The 14,206-nt window shown below is 45.8% G+C and overlaps 3 protein-coding genes across 3 annotated transcripts; 1 reads left to right on the forward strand and 2 right to left on the reverse strand.

Annotated features, from left to right (window-relative positions):
- Positions 1 to 1,945: 1,945 nt before the first annotated feature.
- Positions 1,946 to 5,948, forward strand: LOC311322889 (small conductance calcium-activated potassium channel protein 2-like; the record flags this gene model as incomplete). The annotated part of the gene is made up of 9 exons (XM_084455007.1): positions 1,946 to 2,902; positions 3,111 to 3,206; positions 3,318 to 3,605; positions 4,239 to 4,360; positions 4,548 to 4,689; positions 4,841 to 4,951; positions 5,164 to 5,291; positions 5,425 to 5,494; positions 5,718 to 5,948. The coding sequence occupies 9 exons, from the start codon at positions 1,946 to 1,948 to the stop codon at positions 5,946 to 5,948; spliced, it is 2,145 nt and encodes a 714-aa protein (XP_084311133.1).
- An 881-nt stretch (positions 5,949 to 6,829) lies between these two features.
- rps27.1 (ribosomal protein S27 isoform 1) lies at positions 6,830 to 8,742 on the reverse strand. Its single transcript, XM_084455282.1, has 4 exons — positions 8,709 to 8,742; positions 7,904 to 8,012; positions 7,661 to 7,771; positions 6,830 to 7,072 (listed from the first exon to the last, which is right to left on the reverse strand). Exons 1-4 carry the CDS (start codon positions 8,712 to 8,714, stop codon positions 7,044 to 7,046), a joined length of 255 nt encoding a protein of 84 aa, XP_084311408.1. The 5' UTR covers positions 8,715 to 8,742; the 3' UTR covers positions 6,830 to 7,043.
- A 393-nt stretch (positions 8,743 to 9,135) lies between these two features.
- On the reverse strand, positions 9,136 to 12,801 carry lrrc71 (leucine rich repeat containing 71; the record flags this gene model as incomplete). Its single annotated transcript, XM_084455009.1, has 16 exons — positions 9,136 to 9,258; positions 9,401 to 9,492; positions 9,660 to 9,771; positions 9,885 to 9,911; positions 10,039 to 10,115; positions 10,195 to 10,282; positions 10,387 to 10,500; positions 10,762 to 10,836; positions 10,946 to 11,029; positions 11,153 to 11,312; positions 11,432 to 11,500; positions 11,645 to 11,719; positions 11,883 to 11,958; positions 12,176 to 12,295; positions 12,518 to 12,652; positions 12,774 to 12,801. The coding sequence occupies 16 exons, from the start codon at positions 12,799 to 12,801 to the stop codon at positions 9,136 to 9,138; spliced, it is 1,455 nt and encodes a 484-aa protein (XP_084311135.1).
- Between the last annotated feature and the right edge of the window lie 1,405 nt (positions 12,802 to 14,206).

A 14,206-nucleotide genomic window follows, 5' to 3' on the forward strand; every position in this document is an offset into this window, starting at 1 on the left:
CAGCTGAGCTCATACATCCACCGCGCTTGGCTCTGCGTATCTCCCTTCTTTCAGTGGCCTCCAACGTGGAGCCGCCACCAGATGGATGTTCTCCATTTGTCTCCTTACTGGAGAGCAGTGAAAGCTCAAGATCAGGTTTATTTGGTTAAAACAGATGAAACACACGAAGCCTCCAAGCAAAAACATGAGCGCTGAACCGATATTGATATAGTATCCACATACTGTACCCAGCTCCTAGCGATCAGTGCTAGGCCCATGCGAGGTCTTGTGATGATGATGCTGTTGTCGCTGTGGTGAGACAGCAGCGTCCTCAGGGTACGGGGTTAGTCTCTGTCTAGACCAGACGTTCAGCGTCCTCAGGGTACGGGGTTAGTCTCTGTCTAGACCAGACGTTCAGCGTCCTCAGGGTACGGGGTTAGTCTCTGTCTAGACCAGACGTTCAGCGTCCTCAGGGTACGGGGTTAGTCTCTGTCTAGACCAGACGTTCAGCGTCCTCAGGGTACGGGGTTAGTCTCTGTCTAGACCAGACGTTCAGCGTCCTCAGGGTAAGGGGTTAGTCTCTGTCTAGACCAGACGTTCACAGGTTTGTGGGCTCAGATGCCAGGTGTGTGACCGGCTGTGCTGGATGTCATAATGAATCCAGTTTACACATCTCAGTATAACTGGAGAAGCTGCTACTCCACCAGACCATCACGTGCAATGCTCCTCTCTCTCACTCTCTCTCACTCTCTCTCTCTCTCTCTCTCCTCCCTTTCGCACTCTAATTTCATATTTTTTAAAGTCTCCATTTGGGGCACTGACAACTGAATTATCTGTCACATACATTACTATTAGATAGAGAAAAAGTATGGTGAAAGTAATTGGTATGACTGTAATCCATTATACTTTTCCTTCACCATGTCAGGGTAAAGGAGTGACATGTTTAATATTTCATCAGCCCTCTGGCTCCCGGACCGTTTTGATTAAGATGTCATGTTCCCTAATCTGCTGAACTCATGCATTCAGGACCATCATTCACTCTCAGAGATTAAATTGGAGAGGATCCAGATCACCAGCTTGGAGAGTTCGCATAACTAATAGAATATGGTCTATCGCTCACTGGGATCAGGGCAACTACTCCTGCCTTTAATACGTACATGTGCTTGGCCTCTCTCTCTCTCTCTCTCTCTCTCTCTCTCTCTCTCTCTCTCTCTCTCTCTCTCTCTCTCTCTCTTTCTCTCTCCCTCTTAATCACTCACTCACTCACTCACACATTAAGAAATCTGCCAATCATAAAGTTCTATCAGATTAAAGATTGGACACGTCTTAGAATGCTATGGATATTCATAGACATTTAAATTATAATCTGCCATATGGAATCCAGTTTGTGACCTTTGCCCCTGTGCGTGGGAGGGGTGTTGTGCCGACACTGGATTGCTCGGCAGTTCTGCTTGGGAAACCAGAGAGATTGGGAATATTTTGATCCAATTGCATATGGCTATTGTTACATTGTCTTGAATTAATATACAATGTATAAACTTTAGATTAATCGTGATTAATTCATGGTCAAATGGTTGTTACTTTGACTTTGATGAATTTGTGGAAAAAAAACATTGCAGGAAAGGGAAAACGAGAAGAAAGGGAGTTTATGCGTTACGGAGATCGGAGGCTTATCTGAAGATTGGAAGTACAGGTAAGGAAAAAAAAGGATGTATATTTTGGCAGGGAGCCTGGAGATGTACCATCATGAAAATGTAGTTAATGTAGTTAAATGTTTTCAGGATTTGATGGATTATACTATGAAAATATTATCCATTACTTCCTATGGAGGAATAATTGTGAATGATTTTATACTGCGGAGTCATTTTTATACTCTTGAATTGTAAACATGTCTCACTGTGCCTCTCTTTCCAAACCCCATGAAGTCAGTCAAACACAGCGACTCAACGTCTGTAACATTCTCAAAATGGAGCCCTATCCCTCTATGAACTTGTCAATGATGTATGGTGACGAGGAGGAAGAGGACCACCGTCCCCTCCTTCCAACTAGAATGGTCCCTCCTCCGCCTGCCTTTGGTAACCAGTGTGGAATAAACCATTCACTCCAAACAGGGGTCGATCTCTCATTGTGTTTTGATGGAACCCAGCAACCGTCCACCCAGCCTTTGTACAACGGCCACCGGTACACCTCTCCCTCGCCCCGTTCAATCAGAAGGGCGGAGCAGGAAAGGGCGAGAGGTGGGGACACGCCCCCGGAGAAGAACAGTGAGAGGTCACCTGGGAATAGACAGCACACAGAGCACAAGCACCGGAGACGGGTCTCCAAAACAAGTCCCAAAAGGAGCCCCAAAAAGAGCCCGCAGAGACATGCTTTCCAGAAGCGAATCTCCTACACTAACATTCCTATGGGTCCGTGTCCGTGCGGGTTGACCGGTTCTCCATATAACGGACGCCGCAGGCTGTGCGCGGACTTGGTGATGATGGACACAGAGAGCAGACCACGCAACAACAAAGCTCACAGGGTCGAGGCCATGTCACTTGAGGCTCACAGGGTCGAGGCCATGTCACTTGAGGCATATGAATTTCAGAGTTTCCCTGAGATCACTGTCACGACCAAAGAGGATTTCCATCCTCCGGACTTCGACGAAACCCCCGGCCTCCACCGGGACCAGGACCGGTTCCTCTCCGAGGCCACGCGGCCATTGGCTAAGCCTGAGGAGACCGGTGAGGGGTCGGAGGGCCCCAAGGAGGGGGACAGAGACCCCCATCACAGGAAGGGGCAGAACATCGGCCGCAAACTGGTCCACCGGAGGGCGATGTTCCAGCGCAGGCAGAGACTGAACGACTGTGCTCTGGCAACAGGGATATTTGGCGTGGTGGTCATGGTGATGGAGACGGAGCTCTCGTGGAGTGTCTACAGCAAGGTCAGCACAGCAGATACGTTATGTTTGATTTACTTCAATTTAGAGGTGGAACCTGATACCGTATACCTGCATATACAGCATTGTGTATGGAAAGAGTGGCGTCGTGGACTGTGTTGTGGAATGTGAAGATGGAGTGTTGTGATGAACATTGAGAATGGCGAATGTGGTAGCCTGTGTGTGTGTTTCAATGAGTGTGCTCCCCCTACAGAGTTCTATATACTCCCTGGCTCTGAAGTCTGTCATCAGCTTGTCCACAGTCATCCTGCTGGGACTCATCATAGCCTACCACACCTGTGTTGTGCAAGTAATTGACCTCTCCACTGCAACACTTTACCTATACTGGCTCTCAGGGTACAGGGTATGGACACAATGTACAATGAAATGCTTGTCCCATCAGTGTCTCTCCTGTGGTTAGCTCTACGTCCACGACAACGGTGCGGAGGACTGGCGTATCGCCATGACAACCGAGCGGGTGGCCACGATCGCCCTGGAGATGGCGGTGGTGGCCATACACCCGTTCCCGGTGGGCCTGCCGATGTCGTGGCGGGAGCTGGCCCTGGCGCCGTCGCTGACGGAGACGGAGCTGGAGATCGTGCTGGCGCTGCCCATGTTCCTGCGTCTCTACCTGCTGGGCCGCTGCCTGATGCTGCACAGCCGCCTCTACACCGACACGGCCTCCCGCAGCATCGGAGCCCTCAATAAGGTCAGGGGTCAAAGGTCACCAACCTCTTCACAGGCAATACGGCGCTTGCAGTTACAATACCGGTGGCCCTACGTTCTGTCCTGTCCCAAATCCTCCGTCCGCTACAGCATACTCCCCCCATCCTTAAAGGTACCCGATGTAGTTTTTGACCACTAGTATGTGCTCTAGAGCAAATTTGAGAAGGTGGTCCCCGAAAATCGCGTACTACGTCATTGCGTCAATACGCGGAGCACATAATAGTGACGTTTCACACATCTTTGTTGTTTTCAAAACGTTAGCTAAATACCATTTTGCGTTGCATTCAAGTGATTCAACATGTTTATTAGACAACAAGGAACCATATAAATCGAGGAATTTCAAAAATAAACAAAGAACGGATTGTTTTGATTCACGTTTCGTTGGGTACCTTTAACTCACGTCTCTACGAAATCCTCCAGTATAATCCCTTGTTATTGCTTTTTTAAGTGTCACGCAACTGATGACCTTCTCTTCCCCTCTGTCATACCCAACCTCACGATCATAAACTGTACTGTATGTGAGGGATGTTATAGGACGTCTCCTTTGCTGTCTCCATATGTGAATGATCTTACAGGTGTATGTGACAGAATGGGTCCTCCTGTCTCTCCTTCCTAGATCCACTTCAACACCTGGTTTGTGATGAAGACCCTGATGACTATTCACCCTGGCACCGTGCTGATGATCTACAGCGTGTCTCTGTGGATCGTGGCTGCCTGGGGCCTACACGTCTGTGAGAGGTAGGCAGAGTGAAGGCGATTCATCATGGGCCCAACTGTTGTTAATTGTTTTTGTCTTTATTTTGCCTTTATTTAACCAGGTGAGGTCACTGAAAACTGTTTACTGTATGTTGATGTAAATATTAATGAATAGGCAAAAACACAGAAAAAAATAATGATCACTGTTTCTAATCCATAATCATCCCAGACACCATAACTACCGGGACCTGAGCAGTAACTACATGGAGGCCCTGTGGATGGTCTCTGTCACCTTCCTGTCCATTGGCTACGGAGACGTGGTGCCTCACACCTACTGTGGCCGGAGCATCTGTCTGCTCACCGGGATTATGGTACAGAATGCATGGGTGGATGGCAACAGTAGGAGAATTGCACAACACCGCAATGTTTATACAATGTTTTACTCAAAAGTAATAATTCATAATTACTGACTTCTCTCGGTTTCGCATTCTTTCTGTCACAAACACACACACACACATGCAGGGGGCCGGATGCACTGTTTTGGTGGTTGCCGTGGTTGCCAGGAAACTGGAGCTGACCAGGGCAGAGAAACATGTCCACAACTTCATGATGGATTCCCACATCTCCAAGAGGGTAATCCTCACCCGTCTCACTGAGCCCAGAGAATAAAGCTGATCCTGATGACAGTCTTGTGATACAAAGATCCTTCCTTCACACATCATAGCAGCAAAGCCACATAACATTTGTTGTCATGTTTTTAATGAAAAATACACCTCTTAAGACACTGAAGTCCATTGGAATTTCAGGAATAAAACTGTGTTTGTGGATGTACTCTTCTTTTCCAGATCAAAATTGCAGCAGCAAATGTCCTGAGAGAGACGTGGATGATCTACAAGCACACCAAGCTGGCGAGGGAGAGAGACCGCACCAGAGTACGCATGCACCAGAGGAAGCTCCTACTGTCCATCCATCAGTAAGACAATGACCACATCACATTTACAGATGGCCCGACCAATCACGTTCTGTAGTACTGTGACCTTGATATTTAGATGTTTATCCACGTGAGAGATCCAGTTGTGAATGCTCTCTCCTCTGTGTGGCCCTAGACTGCGCAGTGTGAAAAATGAGAAGAGGAAACTGGCTGATCAGTACCACACTCTGGTGGACCTTGGCAAGGTGAGGCAGGCTGGGTGGAGAGAGAGGTGTGTGTACGTGGGGGGGGTGTAGATTAACTGCCCGTTTCAACAACCAAAACTGGTGGAGATCAGGCTGATCTACTGGGCTAGGTCCTCTGGGGGAAAGTCACGGTGACTTGGGACTGTTGTCTGAATGTTTTCTGTTCCGTTTCTCCACCACACCTCTTGGACCGGACCGCTCCTCCCCTGCCTTCTCCGCACAGATGCAGAACCTGATGTATGACGTGTTGTCCGAGGTGCACGGTTGCAGAGGGGACCTGGAGACGCATGTGAAAGGCCTGGAGAAGCATGTGGAGGAGCTCAGGGAGGGCTTCAAGACCCTGATGCCCCTCCTGTCCAGCACCCTCTCCACACAGAACTCCTCCATCCGCCACCTGCTCAGAGAGAGGGAGGCTCAGGCTGAGACAGCCAGTATAGGTGGGCAGGATAGGTAGGAAAGAACGACAAGATATGAGGCTTGTTGGACTTTTTACGTTTTGGAACTTGTGCACAGACAATCTGATGAAGATCAGATGACCAAAACGTTGTGTATATTAAATTGATTTATTGCAAGTGAAGAAAGCAGTGTGCAGGAGTTCTTTCGCTCTACTAAAGTTGGCCATTGGCTTTCTCTGACGCACCTGGCACACTAGATGTTCAGAAGTTAGACTCTTTAAGGAACTTGTGTGCCCGAATTCATTCAAGCAAAGCGAGCTTGTGTTCCAGAGTAACAAAACCTTTAGGTCCAGTAACACCTATAAACATCTTTGGAGAAATAGAATGTAGACTGATGCAAAGTCTAGTTAGGAGATATGGATGAGATTGAAGTCAGGTGAAGGGGAAATATTATAGCTACACATCACTTTCTGTACCAGCTGGTTTTACGTTTACAGTGTATAAATACAACATTGCACATACATTACACTACACTCTGCAGTCACCACTCTTCTGTATATATTGTGTATTTTGCATTTGTACTTTTTAGGATATATTGTATTTTGCATTTGCACTGTCCTGTTGTCTCAATCAGTCTATGCACCATTGACCTATGCAAATTCCTAGTATGTGTAATGTACGACAAGCTGATCTTGAATTAGAAGAGAAAGTGTAGCAATACGGAATGACATCTTGTCAGACGTTCTTCCTTTACCTTGTGAAATGTTTAGCTTAAACCTTATGTAAAAGATCGAAGATGGTTTAATAAAGTTGGTCATTACAAATACCTGTATATCAAATTCTGTAATCAATAATACAGGTATATTGTGTCAATTTCCTCACAGCAACAAAAATTGTGAAACCTTTGTTTGGAAAGTTAAGAAAAATACATCGCACCCAATTCTTTAGCCAAAACAAGTATTTTATTGAGAGAGACGGGGTTGAAAGGTTACAGCGACAAACGAGGTCTGTCACTTTCAATGTTTAATTTCCTCTCGGTGTCAGTCTACAGGTCTTGGGCCGCTAGTTCTCTTATGCGGTGTCTGGCTGCCATGTTGGGTCTGGAGATGCTGAGATCAACTCCTCTCGCTTTCACCAGGGTGCTGGGAGCAGAGCTAATGCTGCTTCCTCCTGAATGAGCACCCTGACAGAGACAGAACGACAGTTAGGCCGCTGACACAAAGGGGGAATTAATTACAGATCACAAGTTATCACACAGGCCATCAGCTCCATACAACCACTGCTGATTGGTGGTCATTTGTTCAGTCACACACAGCATACTATTCAAAGAATGTTTGAGTTTTGATTTTCAATAATACACAAACAGCTGATGCCACGACATCTAATATATCTTAAAACCATCTTCAAATGTAACTATCCAATCCAATCGTACTCAAGCTCTGCATTAATAACAAAGGTGTTTGTTCTCAGCCTTCGAAAGGGGTGAGCCAGTGTTCTAGCACAACCCTTCTGCAAACTGAGGTTCATCTGGCACTGGGATAAGATTGAAAACCATGGGGGTGGCAGTGCAATCGCAAAGACGACAGTGCAGGAAATCGCAATGTTTAACTAGACTGCCCAATTACGAAAATTGATTCAGAAAAAAATCTCAATCACAAGAATCTGTGCATCCTCTACGGAGTTACGAGGCCATGACAGCTTTTAGAGGACTCATCTAGGTTCTACAACTTAATAAATTGAGAAACACTATAGCAAAAGAGAGACTACTGACCCTCTGTAAGACGTGCTTTGCCTCCAGTGGGCTGACACAGGACGGTGGAGCAGCCAACACACAGCACGACTGTCTGGGCGTGGCTGAACACCGTCGTAATCTTGTAACATCCTAATGAGACAAGAACAATGATAAGCACACTGGTTCACAATGATATGCCTGCATAGCAGTGAGAAAACAACACCTCTGTAACAATATGGTCCAATCAAGCCGGTGAGTTTCACCATGATGGGAGGGGCTTACCTGGACACTTAACATCCATGAAGTAGGAGTTAGGACACTGGACGAGACGCTTCTTCTTGTGCCTCCTCTTCTCCTCCTCAGGGGATGGGTGCAACAAGTCTTTTGCGAGCTGCAAAACAGAGTTTAGCAGGCACCCGTAAGTGGTTTATAGGAACAGCCTTTAATTCATTTATAAGAACCGACATATAAACATGGTAAGTGGTCTGGCTACAGATTTGGGCTCCCAATTAACATTGCGTCAGTAGAACAAATGCATCTGTTGCGCAAACCCAGAGTTTGTCTTATAACCAACACAAGCCAACTACTTAAATAACAAAAACAATACCAGCTCTACCAGATATAAAACGCAGACTGCAGGATTTCGCTGGAAAGGATGGTTAGTCTTCATCTGAATCCCTCTGTGACGTTCTCATTTTTTAATTCAGACGACCTAGATTTCTTTGGTTGGGTAACACTGGCCATGTCGTCAAGAAATTAAACCATTGACCTTTTAGAAATGTGTGTCAAGGTATACCAACATTATTTACCCCCAAAAGACTAAGTGCGGCTTTCATGGAAAGTGGTAATGTCCCTGGGCAGCGCTGTCTCCATGTTTGCAAGATGTGCGCCGCCATCTTGTAGCAATGCGCTAGCAATGCGCGTTTACAAAAGATTATGTACGATATGAACGATATACACAACTGAAATGGCTGAAAACCACAACAATTCGTACACAAATGTTTCATGAACCGACCTGACTATCGTAAGGGCAATCTACTTAGTATACGTGATAAAACATATGTAGTATTGAGGCTCGGGTACTCACTGGCATGTTGGCGAGGATATAGCCGCTGCCGGAAAGGAGGGCTAACCGGAAGAACGGGGTTCATATCGGCGGTGCCTTTGTGCACTGGCAGGAAGTGAGTACATGGTATGTAGAAGGCGGACATGTTCATAAGGTCGAAACGGTTTCGAAACCCTACATTCACAATGATCATGTCTGCTGAGACCCAAATAAACTAACGAGTAACAGATCATTTTATATTTTCAATAAAGATAAAACAAATCCATCAACACAACATTTCTTTACTGTATGATATATATGATATACTGGTAAATGACTGTTTATTGAGTGGATAACAGATAGTCACTACTGTATCATTTGACATGGTGCTGAGTTCCCTGCTATAGCAGGGAAAATATGAAATTGTAATCTATTTCTGTAATGGAACTTGACTGATCCTCCTTCAGGGCTACGCCGCTTGCCCCTGTTCCTCATCCATTTGATTTATGGCAGGTTTGTTGATTGGGTCCCGAAGTGACATCAGTTCTTGTATCTTGAGGAAGGGTTCACAATCTGCGGTGAAACGGTTTCTCTGCAGGAAAAGAAATAATTTGTAAGCTGGAGAGGTCACATTCAGTGTTGCAGTGCTGAATTGAAATCATTAATTAAACCTCCTTGACTGACACAGATCTGGAGATCAATCTTGAAGAGAGGAGTGTAAAGGTGAGACTCACGTTGAGACAGAGACGTAGGAGGCCTCCCCCTTGACTCTGTGTCCCAACTGTGGACAGGAAAATGACCAGGGACTTCTCTGTCAGCCCGTTACCTACAGAGAGCAGAGAACACAGACGCACATCTAAATACCAAGTTTTTGCACAAAACACTGTGAAAATCTACGCCAACATTACCGAACTATCACCAATATATTCTGTTTTCTTGTTAAGGGTATGATTAGAACTGAGATGGAAGCTGTTGAGATGAAGTGCGTCTGACCTGCCAGGTTGAGGGAAGTGAGAGCTGTGTTTCCAGGCAGAATGACTCTGCCTCCTGTGTGCTGCACTGCTGCCTCCAGCAGGGGGCTCACTATCTCAGCCAACTCAGCTGACTGGTGGTGAGAAAGAGGAGTGTCTCCAGCTTAAACCACTGAACATTAAAACTTTGTCTCTAACTGCCTTTGAACTATGAATAATAACAAATATTAAAAAGCAGTGCACAAACCTTAATCTGTGCAGAATTGCTCTTCTCCTGTACAAGGAGAGACAGAGAGCTGTGAGCAGGGTAGGGAGGGTACTTCCAAAGGAATATAATGCTCTTAGAGCTCTTTCTGTCATGAAAGTAAATCTGAATAAAACCAGTTAGTGTGTCTTAGTACCTCCTCTGATATAGAAAGACGTTTTTCTTTGCCTCCTGACTTGCCTCCTCTACCTCTGGGCACCTTGATGTCAGATACTAAAAGAAAATACATAGCAGAATGATAAAAAGGTATGACAGGAACATTATATTTATATTCACTACAAAAATGTGTTACTTTTCTTGGCAAGTTTTGGCTCTTCTTTCTTTCCTGCTGCACCCCCTGCCTGATTGGCAGCTGGTTTCTCATCCTTTTTAGGCGTGTCCTGCAGCAACAACAACAATAGACTTCTAGTTAAGTAGTGGGACAGAGCCTCTAATTCAGATCCTTGGAGAGATGAATCAGAGTCCTGAGGGGGTACCTACCTACCTTCTTCTTGGAGGCGCTCTTGGCTCCTTTGTTGACGTTACGCTCCAGGGAGGAGCTGCTGGGAATGGAAAGAGGACGCTCGCACTTCGAGTCGCCGCTGACCGACTGAGAGGGCTGGGAAAACACAGGGAGAGAGAGAGAGGGGGGGGGTTATCAACAAGAAGCTGACTTGTGATCATGGATGTATTAATAGAACTTGTGATCCACAGAACAGGAGAGGATATGTCAAAACGGGGGGGGTAACAAACAGCAAGTTTCAAAGTGACTTGTGTGTGTATCGAGTATCGAGTCTATGTGTGTGTGTGTGTGTGTGTGTGTGTGTGTGGGGGGGGGGTTCTCTGTGTGAACGTGTGCGTAGATGGTTTCCTCTCTCACCGACTGGTCCCTTCTCAGCAGCAGCTTCCTTCTCTCCACTATCTCCTCGTGGGTCAGAGCAAATGGACCAAGCACCTGGGGAACAGAACAAGAGAGGACAACACAAATGCACACTGACTGTTTAGATTGGAAAACAGGACGACAGCTAAGCATCCAGATGGAACAGAGGTTCAGTAGAACCCACCTCTGCCAGGCAAGCAGCTCCCGAGTCTCCTATATTGTTGTTGGCCAGAGAGAGACACAACAGTGAGCGATTCAGACGCAGACCCTAGAAAAACAGCAGGATGGCAGCCCTCTGATGATCATGAGGTTAAATGTTTTCTACTGTATGTTCTTCAAAAGCTGATGAATGACTATTTCACTTTGCAGAGCGTCTAAGTGCTATACCTACCTGTGCTATATGAGCAGCGCCTGCATCCCCTATGGAATTGAAGGCCAGGTTCAGATGTAGAAGATTCTTATTGGCTGAACTGGCGGTCGAGAGGGCTAAGCCAATAAGACGAGCACCATCCTCTCCAATCCGGTTGTTTCGCAGTGATACATGGGTAAGGCTTCAAGCAGACAGTGGTATAGTGAGAATGACATATTTGAACAAGCTGTGTGTGTGTGTGTGTGTGTGTCTGTTCATGTGGGTCTATTTGCAAGTGCATTTATGGAACTAGTAACTCACACACTATCTTCAGATATAAGGAGGTGATAACTCTGCTCCAGAAGAGGGTTTCCCTCCAAAACTACAGACCTGACAGAGAAACACAGGACAGATCAAGAGTTGGCAAGTTGTTTTCCTGATGCATTGAACATGCCCATGGCTCTACGAGCAACTGTGTGTGACAATAGTGTGAAGCACATCTAAGGAGAAAGACACTCAAAATGTTCCAATCACTTGAGGTTGGGGCACAGTGAGACTGTATTCCTCATGGAGATGAGAGTTCGCTCTGTCAGACCAGCCCGCCAAAAACTGCAAAACAGTACACATTCAATTATATACCATATCACAAGACCAACTACCCCTTCTAGATTAGACGGTGTTACAGCTGAATTGTGGTTACTGCTGTAAAAAAGGACATACTGCCATGATGCACACACTGTAACTGTGGCTGAAGGGCAGAGGTGCTACTCACTGCAGGTTCTGTAGATTGCTCAGGGATGGAAGTGTCTTGTTTAGTACTCGTGCCATCAGCTCATCCACCCTCCACCCTGTAAGTACGCAAGAGAAATGGCTCAAATCAGGTGCTTGTCCTTCAGAAAGGGGTATACAATACAATAATACATGATGTGTAAATTAACAACCTTATCACTGTGAGGCGTGTGTCCACTTTATACTACTTCTATAGAAGCATGTACTGTTTAGGTTGTTTACTTAGTTTGTTTAAACTATAGTTGATCAAATACTGTAACTAAGATGTGTCCTCACCAAACACCCTGACTTCTTTGACACTGCGGGGGTCCTCATTCTCCAGCTCTACTTGGAGGCGTGGCTTAGGGCACCATGTGGTGGTCACTAAACCACCACTCATCTGGGATTGGCTGTCCTCTTGAGACAACAAGGATGTGAATGAATAAGTGAGGTGAACTGTTAAAACCGAGTGAAACAGACAACATAAGAAAGGAAGACAGCCAGAGATGTGGGGCAGGCTGTGTGAGTGTGTAGATGTGAGAGGGAGAGAGCACAGTAGACAGAATGCAAGTGATGAATGCGACAGGGGGAAACGGGGAGGAGGGAGAGACAGAGCTACATTGGACTGTCGTTGTTTACCCATGTCGCCCCTCTCTATAGTTGGCGAAACAGAGGCTGGAGGTCTTGTGGTAACAGCAGGAATGTCCCTCACACCCAGAAAAGCACACATCTCAGGGAAATCAATTTCCAGGCTGCCTGAACACTGATAGTCATCTACAGAAAGATAGAGGAAATCAATAATACTGTAATACCTAGTATAGTAGCATCTACTCAGGGACTGAAAATGTTACCCACACAGCAAATGCCAATTAAAATAGATTGTATTGGCTCTCACCTATATTCTGAACCGGACACCTATCCATGCTTAAGCCTAAAAGTAATAAACAAATATTAGTAAGACTTTTGCATGCAGCTGCCAGACGTTTTATTAGCTAAGTTAGCACTAACGTTACCAGAGGAGCTACTCTGATGATATTGTAGCTAAAGCATGTAACTGCTCATACCTGCTGTTTTCGAGGATTCTTCCTCAACTCCCACATTGCCCCTATCCGGCTTCTCTTTTTGTACCTTTTCAGCACGCTTTCGCATTCTGCCCGTCAAGCTAGCGTATTTTTATTTTATTTTATGTTGAACAGTACAGATGCTGCTAACGTTAGCAAACTGAGCGTCTGAATTGTTGCCATGCCAACTAGACTCGTGAGACCATCCTTATCTCGCGAGTTCACGTTTTGCAGATTCAGTTAATTTAATGAATGCTAATAAATGGACTGCACTTATAGCTCTTTTATCCAAAGCGCTTTGCAGTGGCCTCTAGTCTGCTCATTCTTGCCCAAGGACACTTCCACATGCGGACAGGGGAAGTCGAGATTCGACCTCCGCACCTGAATGAATTTTCGTGGCTCTGTGAGCGCCAACATGTAATGGGTTCTCCGTGATTCAGATCCACTGCAGAATTGAATCGGTTAACCATGGGTTGTTGTTAGTTGACCCATGCTGCACCCTCCACCAAGTTTCATGAAAATCAGTCTGGTAGTTTTAAGAGTAGACCTGGTCTATAGAATGAATGGAGTAATGGCCGGCCATGTTTGGGTGGCTTATAGACCCATCCTGTGATTTGGATCTGTTCCAAAATTTAATGAGCTCTAAATTGGCCCATACTTCATCCCTCCACTGAGTTTCATGAAAATCGGTCTGGTAGTTTTTGCATAAAAAAAAAAAGAGTGCTGGTGAATGGCTGGCCGTGTTTGGCCGGCTCATGGACCCACCCAGTGATTCTCTCCAAAATGTAGGCTACTGGGTTCTAAAGTGGCCCATGCCATGCTACATCCTTCCACAGAATTTCGTGAAAATCTGTGCAGTAGGCCTAGCCTAGTGTTTAAATCCTGCTGACAGACATACGTACGGATGGACGAACACACGCTACCAAAAACATTTTCTGTAAAGACAGCACTTTTACAGAGGGCAAAGGCTAGTTCTAATAAACGCAGAGACTGATTAGGGTTAAGTTAGGGTTAGCGTTGGGTTAAGGGTTAGGTTTGACCGGTCTCTGCATTTATGGGAACTAGCTACTGCCTTTTATGGAGCTGACCCGGACCGAAATGTCACTGGTTGGCCAGGCGACTTGACTGTTGTGCCCTGCCCCTTATGCAAGGTAGCCTATACTAGCTCAAAACTGGTAAATTTGATAAAAGCATCTGCTAAATGACCAAACTGTAAATTATATAACTCACTGGGCTACTAGATTGTAGTTGAAGATAGGACATTATG

This window comes from Borostomias antarcticus, assembly GCF_949987555.1.
Source record: "Borostomias antarcticus genome assembly, chromosome: 21".
Classification (NCBI taxonomy): domain Eukaryota; kingdom Metazoa; phylum Chordata; class Actinopteri; order Stomiiformes; family Stomiidae; genus Borostomias; species Borostomias antarcticus.

Bases quoted from the DNA above. Each gene is read 5' to 3' on its own strand.
- rps27.1 (XM_084455282.1), bottom strand. The intron at 7,772-7,903 runs GTAAGCCCCTCC...TTGTCTCATTAG, and splicing joins CATGGATGTTAAGTGTCCAG to GATGTTACAAGATTACGACG. The intron at 7,073-7,660 runs GTCAGTAGTCTC...TGTCTCTGTCAG, and splicing joins CAAAGCACGTCTTACAGAGG to GGTGCTCATTCAGGAGGAAG.